This window comes from Solanum dulcamara, chromosome 6, assembly GCF_947179165.1.
Source record: "Solanum dulcamara chromosome 6, daSolDulc1.2, whole genome shotgun sequence".
In the NCBI taxonomy this organism is placed as follows: Eukaryota; Viridiplantae; Streptophyta; class Magnoliopsida; order Solanales; family Solanaceae; genus Solanum; species Solanum dulcamara.
In genome coordinates, this window is record NC_077242.1 from 74779657 (window position 1) to 74793436 (window position 13780).

The 13780-nt window shown below is 38.6% G+C and overlaps 1 protein-coding gene across 1 annotated transcript; it reads right to left on the reverse strand.

Annotated features, from left to right (window-relative positions):
• Nucleotides 1–407: 407 nt before the first annotated feature.
• On the reverse strand, nucleotides 408–13716 carry LOC129891519 (FIP1[V]-like protein). Its single transcript, XM_055966905.1, has 9 exons — nucleotides 12622–13716; nucleotides 11089–11315; nucleotides 10016–10142; nucleotides 9278–9346; nucleotides 9035–9172; nucleotides 8748–8849; nucleotides 8215–8552; nucleotides 3522–5124; nucleotides 408–1271 (listed from the first exon to the last, which is right to left on the reverse strand). The coding sequence occupies exons 1-9, from the start codon at nucleotides 13609–13611 to the stop codon at nucleotides 714–716; spliced, it is 4152 nt and encodes a 1383-aa protein (XP_055822880.1). The 5' UTR covers nucleotides 13612–13716; the 3' UTR covers nucleotides 408–713.
• Between the last annotated feature and the right edge of the window lie 64 nt (nucleotides 13717–13780).

Consider the following 13780-nt stretch of genomic DNA (forward strand, 5'->3'; position numbering starts at 1 on the left):
TAAAGAAAAAGCTGAAAAGCTAGAAAAGAAAAGAGCGCATTTGCGTGGTCAAGAGATTTTCTTCTCCTGTTATAATTTCTCTTAACACAAGATACAAAAAATCGCGTTCTGACTTTGTGCTCCACGAAACAAATAAATTTTCCAAGAGACAAAGCAGTTTACCACGATACATACTACATGGGCAAGGGCAATCTCAGGTCCCTGTTTCCTAGTTCCAGATTCTCCTGACATTTGCTTCCCCTTCATCTTGTTGACCACGAGTTTCGGTTCCTGAAGTCTCATCGTTCATAGTCCAAAAAAGTGACAGCAAACAGAGTAGACTCCTTGCAGAGAGTGGCCCTCAAGGAAGAATGACCATGCAGGGGCATAGTTATCAGCCATAGTCACTATGGTTTTCGAATACAGTGTTTACTACTACTCATACACTATCATTCAACGTCATTTAATACCCAAAAATGTAATTCTGGCACCCCAACAATGGGCCACTATGATTTTAGGCTTACTGGTATATACATGTATTACAGAATTAAGAAAATCAAATAGATAATCTAGACATGGTTACAGATTCCCAAATCTACTATGGGAGGTCTACACAAACCTCAGATCCTGAATAGACAACAGCAGTACAGGAGTGCTCTTCAAGTTGTGGATATTGGTAACACATTAGCCATGGAGGCATATGCTCAAACAAAGATGTTCCTTGAATTCTCATTTTAATTGCTTGTCCATCTCCTCCTCCGTGCTGGACGCTCTGGCTTCACCTCTGAATCTAGAGGGGTTTCACTTTGAACAGAGGATAAGGGATCACCTTCTACCTTTTTACTTACTGGAGCTTCTTTCTCACTAGGCATTGGAAGCTTGAAGCGCTCACTACGCTTCTTCAACTTCTCAACTGTCTCCAAGTGTTTATCCTCCACAGGCTTTATTTCAACGTTATTAATCTCAGGGACACCTCCATTTTTATTGTTAGCTGCAGGTTGTTGATTGTCTTCGACCATCTTTAAAGCTTCATCTTGATTTTTGTTAGTTAATGAAGTACCGGTGCCCTTGTGTACATTGTTGTCTTTCATGTTCAAGGAAGATGATTTAGCATCGATACCAAAGTCTCTTTCCTTGTGGCTTGTCCATCGTTCCAACTTGGAACGTCCCCTTCTGGAATCCTCCTGCTCATCATCTGATGAAGCTGCTTCCTGATGTTTCTTGGAGGACTGACGATTCCTGTGGATCTTATTGTCATTGGTTCCTTGCACAAATTTTCCCTTTGAGCTCACCTGAAGGTAAGCCAGAGAAAAGGAGGTCAAATTAGACAATTGAAGAATGCCTACATCATTGATAGATCCAGATTCTTCTTTTCAGACATCATTGCTTCACTAGATGCACCATGGATCTAAACTAGAAAGTCAGGGTAATGTTGATCACATATGATTGCGCCTGGATATTTACGCAAATTAAATCTTGTGCTTCTTTTCTTTTGCCAAATTACTGTTTGATAGTTGTGTTTTGAAAGCATAAAATATTTTCCAAAACGATCTAAACTTAGTTTTTCACAAAAATAATTCCAGTCAACCCATCGTGATGTTACCTATCTGTTTGGAATTCAAATGCAGCCACTGCATCTAGAAATTAATTTTAATTGTCCCACAGCATTAGCTCATGATTAAGTACCTACAATCTAGTCAACAGAAATTTCTGAAATGACCAAGTATGTTTGAGAGTCCAAGCTTACAAAAATCAAAGAGTCCAAGCCAATTTTGAAATTAAGTTCCAATTTGGGCTCACAACAAGAGTCAAGGGTTTATGACTAAGTTTCAAAATGGCCTGCATAATTATTTCTCATCTTTAAATTACCTAAAGCATAATAGAGTGCATCAGAAATTTTGAGTTCTGTCCCAAAAAGACCAAGGGAGTAAAGGAACAAAAAGTCTCTGAAAAATTGACAATTCCCTTCGTATAAATTATTTTTTGAAAACTATCCTTCGTATAAATTGATGATAACATTTTCTTAAAAAACTTTTGAAGCTCTGATATTCTTGTCTATATAAATTATATGAGATGTTCTATGTAGTATATAAAGATTTCGCTATCACATCAACAGGATTATTTAATTTTGTTTAGATATTTGAAAAAAATTCAACAAGTTGAAATTTCTATGCAATCTTGCCTTCAAGCCCCATTAGCACTGCTCATCACTTTTTTCCCCTTGCATTCACAGTCATTCGTCCTCCTAATATTTTTAACACGTAAGCTAAGACAGAAGCCAACGGTATATATAACTTTTTAAAAATAATGTGGTGTCCATTCCAGCTTACTCGTACCTCGACTATTCCTGTGTATATTAGCTACTTCCCATCCATACAGCCATATAGGTAATAGGTAACGCTGACCACAGTTTTATATTAAAATTAATAAAAACTCAACTAGTAATTTTAATTACTATGGGTAATCAGAGCACCAGACCTTGTAATTACTAGGATTTCCATTAAATAGTTCACCGTGCAGTATCTTTTTGTCTTCTCCTTTAACAACTTCTCAAGAACATTAGAAGAAAACGACTTTGTTAGAGCCTCCCAGGGGTTGCCTAACAGTCGAGAGTTGAAGTAAAAACCTTGAGAACCAAGGTTCAAGTCATAGCAGAGGCATCAGAGATCTCTGTTTATCTGCCTAAGTGTGTTTGTTGGTGTGAAAGTTGGTCCAGACACCACCTTTATCGCCATAGCCCCACCCCACAAAAAAACTCAGAAAAAAAAAAGAACGAGAATCTGAATAACATCACATCTTTTGGTCTCCACGTAATATCTATCCCGTGCCATTAGATTTGGAGTAGGTCTAATTTTTTGGGAAAATTAGATCTTGGAAAAAATTGAGAACAATTTAGGGAAAAGATGTGTTAATACATTTTGAAAGATTATTTTTGGGTTTCCACCCGAAGTTTTGGTACTGACTTTTGCGGAACTGGCTAATTTTGAAAGAAAAATTTCTTTTGGAGAATTTTAAGAAATTTTTGAGTTAGAATGAATAAAGTTGAGTAGAGTAGACGATTAAAGAGGATTCATTTTTTAAAAAACCATGGTATCTGGGCCAGCTTGCGTGTACCTCGACTAATTCCCAGGAATACCTATTACCTCTCACCAGCAACATGTACTATCTCTATCCACCAAGGCTAGGCCAAATGGTAAGAAATCTCCTACTGTTTTTACCTTTGATGGGATTTAAACCAGAGTTCATGGTTCTTAGCCCATTTCATTGACTACTAGGCCACCCCCTTGGGTAAAATATTGCCACCTAGCCAATTTGGATTGAGGTGTTACTTATCATGTATTATTTTTTTGTTAAAACCTACTTCTTGACTGTCTGTATTTCTCAATTCTACCACACTAGCTGTGCATCTGTTACTATATGAGTAAAATTTGCTATCCCCATCTTCACAAACACAGAGTCGTAACTCGTAAATCGTCATCATTTATGCAATGGGACAACAAAAACTTGAAGACTCTTGGTATAAAATAGAAGTAGGTACTTACCAACTCATTTCTCTGTCCATTCAGTTCGTCTTCGTTCATGTTTAAAGACATCTGGGAGTTATGATCACCTTCAAATTCTTTACCCTTCTTTAAATAATCTTTATGTCTTTTCTCATTAACCCTGGAGTTATCAGAAGCATTAGGAGCACGATCTTCACGTGAGCTCACCCTATCATGCCTTGCTCTTCTTTCATCCTCACGTGTCCTCAGCCTTGAAGGACTTTCATTGTCAACACGATCCCTCCTTCTAATATGGTCAGCATGCCTCACATCCTTTGAGTGCTGATCAGAGTTTCTGTACTCATCTTTCCCTCTAGATTGACCAGCCCAAGCTTTTTCTTCCGGAACACGGCCAACCCGCATACCGCCCCTTATTTCTTCTCTCTCCCTTTTTGGTAGTGTCTCTTCATGTGACTGTTTAAGCCTATACCACTCCTCACGTTCTCGCTGTCTATCACTCCTCTCCCTCTGAAACACTCCATCTTCTTTGTGCCTGATATAGTGCTGCTCATCATCTCTTAGTCTCATTAGCTCATCTCTCTTTCGGTGATCTGAGGTATCATCTCTCTCTCTCTTTCTGCGAACCATAGCTTCTCCATGGGAATGGAAGGTTTCTTCCTTGTCAATGTGTTCCCTACTTAATTTTGTCTCTTCTTTCCTTCTTTTATTGTGGCGATCATCCAAGGTTTCGTACCTCTTCAACTCATCCCTGTCTCTGTGTCTTGCTCCCATATCCTTATCATAATCAGGCCTTAAAGTAACGTTCTCCAGTTGTTTTCTATATAAATGGCGTTCTTCTCTATCACTTCCCTCAAATTCTCGCGCCTTGCTGCGGTGTCTGGATCCAATGTCATCAATAAGCTCCCTCTTTCGTGGTTCTTCCATTTTTGCTCTCCTCCCCTGTAGATCGTCATCCCTTCTTTGCCATACTCCCTCTGAATATTCGCGTTCCCTTCGTCGGTCAATGTAATGGGCTGAACTAGAGTCAACACCTTTACGGGAATAAGAATCTTCCCTACCTTTCACTACCACAGGGTACTTTTCTGCTTCTTTCTCATTGCGGGCTTTCTTTCGGACTCTATCCTCGTCTCTGGCAACTGCTTTTTTGGCATTATCTATGCGCATAGAACGTCCACCTTGAACAACTTCCTCCTCCATATCATCCCGTAACTTGCAATAACCTCTACTACTTCCAGATTGGACTTTGCTATTCTCGCTACTTCTTCCAGCCTTGGAGTCTTCTCCATCATCAGTTTCTCGAGGAGAAGATTGTTCACGTCGTGAACTTAACTTTTGCTTTTTTGTAGAATGTAGAAATTCATCATTCATGGCTTCACTATCAGTTCTTGCATCCAAAGTCATTTCCTCTCTGTCAACTTCACTGTTTGTGTCTGCTCCAACGATTTGATCAGGGATATCATCTCTATCTTCCGTATCTTGCTCCTGAGCAGGTCTATCAGAATGGGGAGAAGGAGGGACAGGAGTGTGCGTACGATCAACACTTTCAAAAGATTCCTCCTTCTGACTATCAACTTGGAGTCTGTCTCTGCTATTGCTGGGAGTAATGTCAGGTGATCTATCGCGTGCACTTCCCTTTTTCCCCCTGGAATAAAAAATGGAGAGAGACAAAATTAGGTAAACACCAGGCAATAGACTCCAAGAAAAGAAGCAAGAAACAAGAGCACTTTTCTAACAAATAGAAAGAGTAGATGGGAAGTCATCATAATGGGTGACTAAACTTTAATCCCTTGAGACATCCAATAACATAGGAAGCTTTCAAAGAGCTTAATAAGAATGGTGACATGAACCAGAGATTCCCAGATTCTCGAAGTCGTTCGTCCAAAAATAGATCGATCATATTCTAGGGAAATCATTGGTTATGAACAAGCTACATAATTTTAAAAAATCTGAAACATTAATGACAAATAATATATCATGACACATGCAACAAGATTTATAATGTGCATCAAATTTTGAACTCTAGGTTATTGCATTGGTAGAAGCAGCTACCAATCAAATATAGCATAATAACCTTAATATGCAAGGATGAGTGAACTCTTGTTAGAGCTTTGTTTGTATTATATCTTCTGATACCCCCTTATTATTTAAAGGCCTCTCATGGGCTTCCTCTGTCATCTTACTTGCTTGTAATAATGTAATTTTCTAACTAAAAAAATAAAATGAAAAGACTTGGACATTGCTAACAAAGCTTATCATGTTAGTGAAACAACTTTGCTAAAAAGAAGATAGGATCTGCTAATACATAAAAGTTAAGCACAGAAAGATGATATCAAAGGATACAGTAATGTATCATCAAATCATTCAGTGAGTTCCATACCCGATGAAAAGCTATAACAATTAACTAAATACTATTTTTTTTTATGCTCAACTCCATCCGAGTAATCCCAATCTAATTCAATATAATGTTATGACTAGTTACTTTATCAAAATAACAATAACAATAATAATAATAATAATAATAATAATAATAATAATAATAATAATAATGATGATGTTATGACAAATTAACACGAGATGCATTACAGCATGAACTTGATGGATCAAACCACATAACTGATGATACGTGTTTTCTCGACATAAATTGATACAGGCACCATACAAGCTTGATGAAAGATGAACTCATTTTGGATTGAACAAAAATAGCATAGTAGAAGATAAAGAACAATCCTATAACTTCTTATGCTAATTCACACAACAAAGTCTCCTTGTGGTTGACAATTTCCAACATTCAATATATCTAAGTATTTGTTTTTTTGAACAACAACAATGTAATTCCACAACTATGGTCTGGGGAGGGTGGTGTGTATGCAACCTTGCTCCTACTATGTGAAGGTAGAGAGGTTATTTCCAATAGACCATTGGCTCAAGTAAAACATAATAACAAGTATTGAAAGGAAATCCAGTAGTAAAGAAATGCTAAAAATTGAGTAGAAGAGAATAGTAGCAACAACAAATAATATAGTAACCGAAGCAAAGGAGACGAGAAGTAATTAAAAAGTTGAAGAATAAGATAGTAAGAAAGTAATAATAATAACAGTATTGATAAGGAAAACTAGACAACACTCGACTACCTATTAACCTTCTACCCTAATATCCTCGACCTCCATACCCTTTTATCTAAGTTCATGTCCTCGGTAAGCTGCAAGTGTATCACATCATGTCTGATCACCTATCTCCAATACTTCTTCGACCTACCTCTACCTTTCCCTCTACCTCGCCCCATACATTCCAAAGTCAACCTTTCACACCTCTTCATTGGGGCAACTATGCATCTCCTTTTCACATGTATGAACCATCTCAACCTCGCTTCCCTCATCTTGTCCACTACAAAAGTCACCCCCACCTTATCCCAAATATCTTCATTCCTAATACCTATCTCTCCTATTATGCTCGCACATCCTTCTCAACATCTTCATTTCTGCTACTTTCATCTTTTGGACGTGTGAGTTCTTCACTGACCAACACTCCGGGCCATACAACATATAGCTGGTGTGAAACAAATATTTTAATTATTTTTCTACACATTCAAACAAATTTAGAAAATACCCGAGTTCCAAGACACTTACTGCCTTCTGAATTCAACCTATCAACATTTTTCCACTGTGACAGATTAAACATCCTAAACCACCAAAGTCAACCAGTAAATTTTGATGTTTGGACCTCCACATTTGTCTGGACTTTTATCTTGCTAAACTTAACAACCATCTTCAAACAACATAACACATAGTAGATCATCCAACAAGGCCACATAGGAAAAGTTGTCGAACACAGTTAAACAAAGTACATTAAAACCAAACAACAATATATACGACCCATCATATATAACTTTTAAAACCATAAATTAGGGTGACCAACTTATGGCATTTAGTTGATTTGGCTTATAAGCACTTTTGGTGTAAACCAAATGCATAGATAAACCAAGAAGTGCTTATAAGCTAGTTTGACCAGCTTAGAGTTTTAGCCAAACACACTCTTACTCTCATACACGGAATATAAGTTCCAGAATATAATAACAGGAGTGAACTCCTAACAAATGCCTACCTTGACCTGGAAAGGGTCGCTCCTCAATGGGTGTGATGTAGGCAATCTACCATGCCGCAAGCATCAGTGGTGGAATTAAGCTTTAATCCCAACTATATGGTATTTGCCTACATGGATCTCCTTTGTTGACATTGTGTTATGCTCTTAGCTAAGTCCTTATTACTTCTAAGGGATTGTACGTCAATTGAAACAACTTTTTTGTATATAATTTTAAGTTCGCCCCGAGGCATACACTTTTACGGGCGGAGCTTACACCTCAAATTGGACCCTCGACCCTTCACAACTATAATACCAAAAATGGTGCAACAGCCATGTTGTAAGTTTTAAGTTGAACCAAAGCCACCAATGGCTTGAAACAAGTGAGTATTCTCCAAAACATCAAGAAGATGGGCAATACACATAGCTACATTTGGAATATCTAATGCTTAATTGCATTTGAATGATGAGGATAGTTTGAAGGTTTATTTGACACTTCCATTCTTTTCATTGTAGACCGTGGAATTTTGCAAACGCCAAAAAATAAGTGAAACCTGATGCTGCTTCTATCTAAGTTACCAGACAAAAGAGGAAAAAAGATTAAGTTCCACGTGCTCTGAAAGGTAAAACATTATTTACGCAATATATATAGTACCTTTCCTCTTGTTGAGAAACACAATTCTTGTTGTCATGTGCAGAAGTCTGTCCTCCAGAATCAGAAACAAACTGGCCAGGAGCCTCCGAGGAGAAAGGAACCGCTCCATCTCCATCGGTTAAATGATCACCTACAGGGTTAATAAACTGTGTTCTCCTAGCATTGACCTCTTGCTTGTGGCTCTTATAAGGATGCTGAAAACCATCAGATTCTTGAACATGTTCCTGCAGGGGTCCTCTTCTTGCATCACCTCTAAAATCCTCGGTGGAAGGAATATTGCCCAATTGCACTTCATTCTTGTCATTCCCTGTGTCTTGGTCATCATCCTGGCACACAATCTTCACCCAAGAAAATATCAACAGAGAAAAATAAAACAAAATGTAGAAAATAAGAAGCAGCAAAGTCTTGTTAGAAACGTGCAAAAATTAGGGAAACAATAATGCAGAGTGATCTCAGCATGAAATTCTGCTTCTTTTTTCTATTTTGATAGACACCTTCTTAGATTTGGAAAAAGACAGGGTCAGATCACTCACTTCAATAACTGCATCCGAGTCCCGCTGCCGTGGTGGTCGGGTATCAATTGATGGTAAGCGATCGCCAGAACCAGTTTCAACCTGTATTGGTCTTCCAGTGGGCTAGTAGAACATCACATCAGTGAGTAAATAGTACGACAACTAATATCTGATACTTTGGTATCATTACTCATTATGGCTAAAGATGTAATAGTAAGCATACTTCACCCAATAGCCAAGTTGGAATTATAGGCCCACAAAATACCAGAAAAGTTACTAAAGGTAAGGCTTGAGTTCAAAATACATACTAGTGGTGGTCTCATGCGCATTGATCCTCTTGCTAGGTCAATTGAAGTTCCATCAGTTTTACCATTCAAAATATCCGATGGAATGTCTTGCATACCAGCTGCAGCTGCAAGTTCTGGGGGAAGATCTGGATCATATTCCTAAAATGAATACCATATATGAGTAAGAACAATTTGAAGGATGATATCTTAGGCAAACATGTCTTGCTGGAGATAGTATCTTCATCTGCATAAGCATTACATTACCTGCTCTGTCCTCCCACTTTCATACACCCGAATTCTTCCTTGCATAGTTGACTCAAGTCGAAGTTGTTCCTGGAGCAAAGATTGATCATCATATTTCAAGATTTCCACTCAACAGAACCAATGCATTCACACATACTAAACATGCATTTTGTGGTTGCACTCCAAAACAGTCCTTCCTAGCTCTCTTCATGCATGCACAATGTCTCACAGGCATTGAGAGGCTAGCCACTGCGCCATGGGGCGCGACCAACGGGTTATGGGGCATGGCTGGAAAGCACCAATGACAAGCAGAACAAAGGAGGGAGAAGGGCCATGCTAAAGGAGAAAGGGGGGTGAGAGAGCCCAGTTGTACATTTTTTATGTAAAGCATCATCATAAAATCATACTCCCTCCATTGATTAGGCGCAGAGTAAGAATATAAAAGAGACTTTTGAGATGTGTCTAATGTACCAAATGCCTTTTAAAATCTTGTGGTCTTAAACAAGCCGTGTAGAATGTTGGAATTAGAGAGTTACCATACATAGAAAAAAGCTTTTTTACACACAAACTAGAAAGGGAAGCTAGCCACTTGAATCGAAACGAAGGGAACATTTTACAATAGCATGCAAAATTAAATTGTAGGGAAACCATATCAAAATACTTCCAAAAAGATTTAAAGCTATTAATCATTTTAAGGATTTTTAATGCATGGATTCACGAAGAAACTGAATACAGGAACATGAAATATAGTTAACCAACCAGCTGCTTGCAATAATCTTTCCAGCTATCCTCATTCAAACCGAAGTTAAAGAAATCTGTTGCATCAATGCCTGGAAGTCTCCAAGGTTTCTCTTCAAAACCGTCAATGTCAACCTCAAATATAGTCCTGACAGTGTACAAGGCTAAATAAGCATTTTGAGTGTCTCTGAAACTTTCCCGTAATCCATGATTTGCCCCCCAAAAACATAACAAATGAAAACTAGTCATCTGACATTGTACACAGTAATACTTTCACCACACTCCAACATATTCATACCATCAGCTTTTCTATACAGCCAAAATTAGATGGACATACCACATAAACAGAATGAATTTTAACCTCGTAGATATACCACAAGCTTATGTATTAACTACCCTCCTTAGAGTTTCATAACATGAGGACAAGTTCTTCAATAGCTCTTAGAGAGATCAAAAACAAGTTACTTGGGAAATTTGACGGGAAGCAAACACTTCTTATAGCAGCTGCAGACAGCGACATAATATAAGAGGCAGGAAGAGTTATTGATTATTGACCATAATATAAGAGGCAGGAAGAGTTATTGATTATTGACTGCATCTTTTTTTTTTTTTAATCAGGTAAATATTTTCAGTGATCACAAGGCCAAAAAAAAGGCCATATACAAGAGGTATACCAAACAGTAAAGGACCAACACAAAGATATTGTTCTCTATAAAAGACACTCACTCCTCTATACAACCAGGAACTACATGGGTGCACCAAAAATAAATAAGGGACCAGAGAGACGGAGACTACTCCTCGACTGCCAAAAACTCAAATCTGTGAACATAGTTATATAACTCTAAAATTCCAAAGAATTTTAAACATAGGAACTAAAGTGCTCCCATGCTTTAAGACTGGAACAGAGGATTTGCACACAATGACAATAACCATATTAAATATAGACTCAACACACACGGTAAAATAAATTCCAGCAAAGTAGTGTAACTAGAAAAGAGGTGGTACACTTGATTCCTTCATAACAGTAAATACCAAACCTCGCCAAACAGAAAGAATAGTAAATTCAAGTATGCTAATAAATCAGGGAAACATACTTGTGTGAAGGAAGAGTGAATTCCAGCCCAATCCCAAAGCCACGTCCAGACGCACCGCCTCCCCAGCCGGACATACCATAGCCACCTTTCATTCCTGGTGGTCTCCAATCACCTCTACCACGTCCAGCAACAGGGCCTACATTGACAGGGGGGCGGACTTGACCAGGTATACCTCCGGGACCCGACGAGGGAACTCCAGGCATAGGAGCTGCACCAGGTCTCACATACTACATGAGACAAGAAAAACGGAGAAGAGACTCATTATCAGCTGTCAATATAATGTAACAGGGACGACTATCAGGACAGAATGGCAAAAAGAAAAAGAATCCAGAAAAGAAATATATAGTAAATCTTTTTTTAAACAGTAGAAGTAAAAAACATATAGTAGATCTTCCAATCATCTGACAAGACACAGACAACACAATCGGGCATGTACGCTAGCAGTTATGAAGGATTCAAATGTGTTAAGTATGTCACCAGCTAAACACGTAAAACATTGCTTACACAGATTCAGCAAGCAAAGTGAGAAGAATGGACAAAAATCTTCACTTTTATTAAGATGTCCGAAAATAGTTCTTGCTTAATCGTGATAAACTTCATGCAACTGAAAAAAAAACAGTTATCAGCGTTACCAATTCTTATGTATCTTTTCTTTATAATTGACCAAATACTAGTTGAAAGTTGTACTTCATCACTCAGCATTAGAAAACACATCTTTCTTTCAGTATATATCATTATCAGTTTAAGCAACCAGATTGACTTGAATAGGCTTCATTCGTTAATGACCTACTTGCACAGGTCCAGCCCGTCTGGAAGATGAAGGTGCTGATTAGAGACAATATAGCTAAACTGAAAAGAGATCAAAAGTCAAGAATGGTCCACCAACAAACTAATGTCCATAAGTTCTTCTGAAATTTTCCATTTACATTCTCAAGACCTACTAACATAGCAGCAGATACAACTTGCAGTCGGTGATAAATAGTTCAAAAATAGCTCTTATCTATTTAAAAAAACGGTGCTAACAACAGCCAGTTAATTTGAAGTGCTTTTAGATGAGTAATGTTAGGTGATTAACTGCGACGGCAACATCCAATGTATCATGTGGCGATAAACGTATGAACCAACATGCAATCACATGGGAATTTGAAAAGTTAAGTTCATCACAAAAGGAGATTTTCAATTGTACGTTTGGATATCCCAAAGAGAGTTCAATTTGCAGATGAGTACTGTTAGCCTTTGCGGATGCCTTGTAGTGGAACATTTCAAACATCATCTACCTACAATTTAAAGCATGACCATGCTATAGACCAACCAAACAGGAATTATTTCCAGTAAAATTATGAAATAAATTTCATTAATAATATTATCATCAGTACAATTCTTTATACAGCTTGTGCATACAATGAGAGCCATCGGCCTTAACATCACCAATGACCACAATACCATATGAAAATTACAAGTCAGCTTACATTGCATGTTCTGATCAAACAATATGAGGAGAACACAAATCCCCAGATGTACAACATCACTGACCTTATACTGGGAATGATACGGATGATGGTAGGCATGATTGGGGTACCCAACCTTTCCTGCTACTCCAGGTGCTCCATTCACTTTTAGTGCATCGGTTATCTCCTTTCTCTCTCCATTAGCGGCAGCACCCCCTTCTTCACCCCATTCTTGCTCCTCCATCATTGGCGGATGGCTCGGGCCATCATTATCTGCAACAATAACCAAAGGCTCTCCATCTTCATCGTCCTCATCGTCCTCTTCACCAACACCCATTCTCTCCATACCCATTGGTCCATGAGTGTTGTCATTCAACACAATCTGCAAATCATCTTCACTATCACTATCCCAATCATCCTCAACATTACCATCTTCAGTATTCCCCGCCCCACCTGAAACACCCGGAATCGCCAACCCAGGAATCAACTGCTCGGCACCAGAAGCTTCAGTCACGAAATTCCCTACAGCTCCAGTCCCATCCTTTAGATTCTCAAGGTCTTCACCTACATTTTGATGTTTCCCCATCAAAATATCGTCTTTATCATCCATCTCTTCCACTACAATATCAATATTACCTTCATCCATAAAATTCGAATCTTGAAAACCCGCATTAGGTAATTTAACATCCTCATTCTTCTCCAAAACCCTAGCTATCGAATCCGATTCATTAATTCCACCCAAAACCTCGATTTTTCCAGCTCCAAGATTAATATTCAGATTGGATTCGGGTAACCTCGACCCGGATTTTACATCTTGAGGAGAAGCTAGGGTTTTCTCTTGACCAGTGATAGAACTCGGCCCAGCAAAATTCTGTTTCGAATTCGAATTCGGAGCTCCGTATAAAATCTCCTCGTCATCGCTGTTGATGTTCAGATCGATCGGCCGGCTCGTAGCCCCGGCGGCTTTTGAGGCAGCTTCTTCTTGCGCTGCCGGCGGCTGCTGAGACTGAAACGACGCCGTTAAGGGGCGGAGCACATCGGTGTAGAGATCTCCGAATTCGTCGTCATCTTCCATTATCGCGCGACAGAGAGAGAGAGAGGTGCGAGTTCTCCTGCAGAGAAACACAAGAAAGAAAGGGTTTTGAGGGCTTCTAAGAAGGGTATAATTTGTACTCTTCCAATCTGGTTTTAAGAGTCTCTTAACAAAAAGGTACAAATTTTGCTAATAACAATTAGGGAGTATT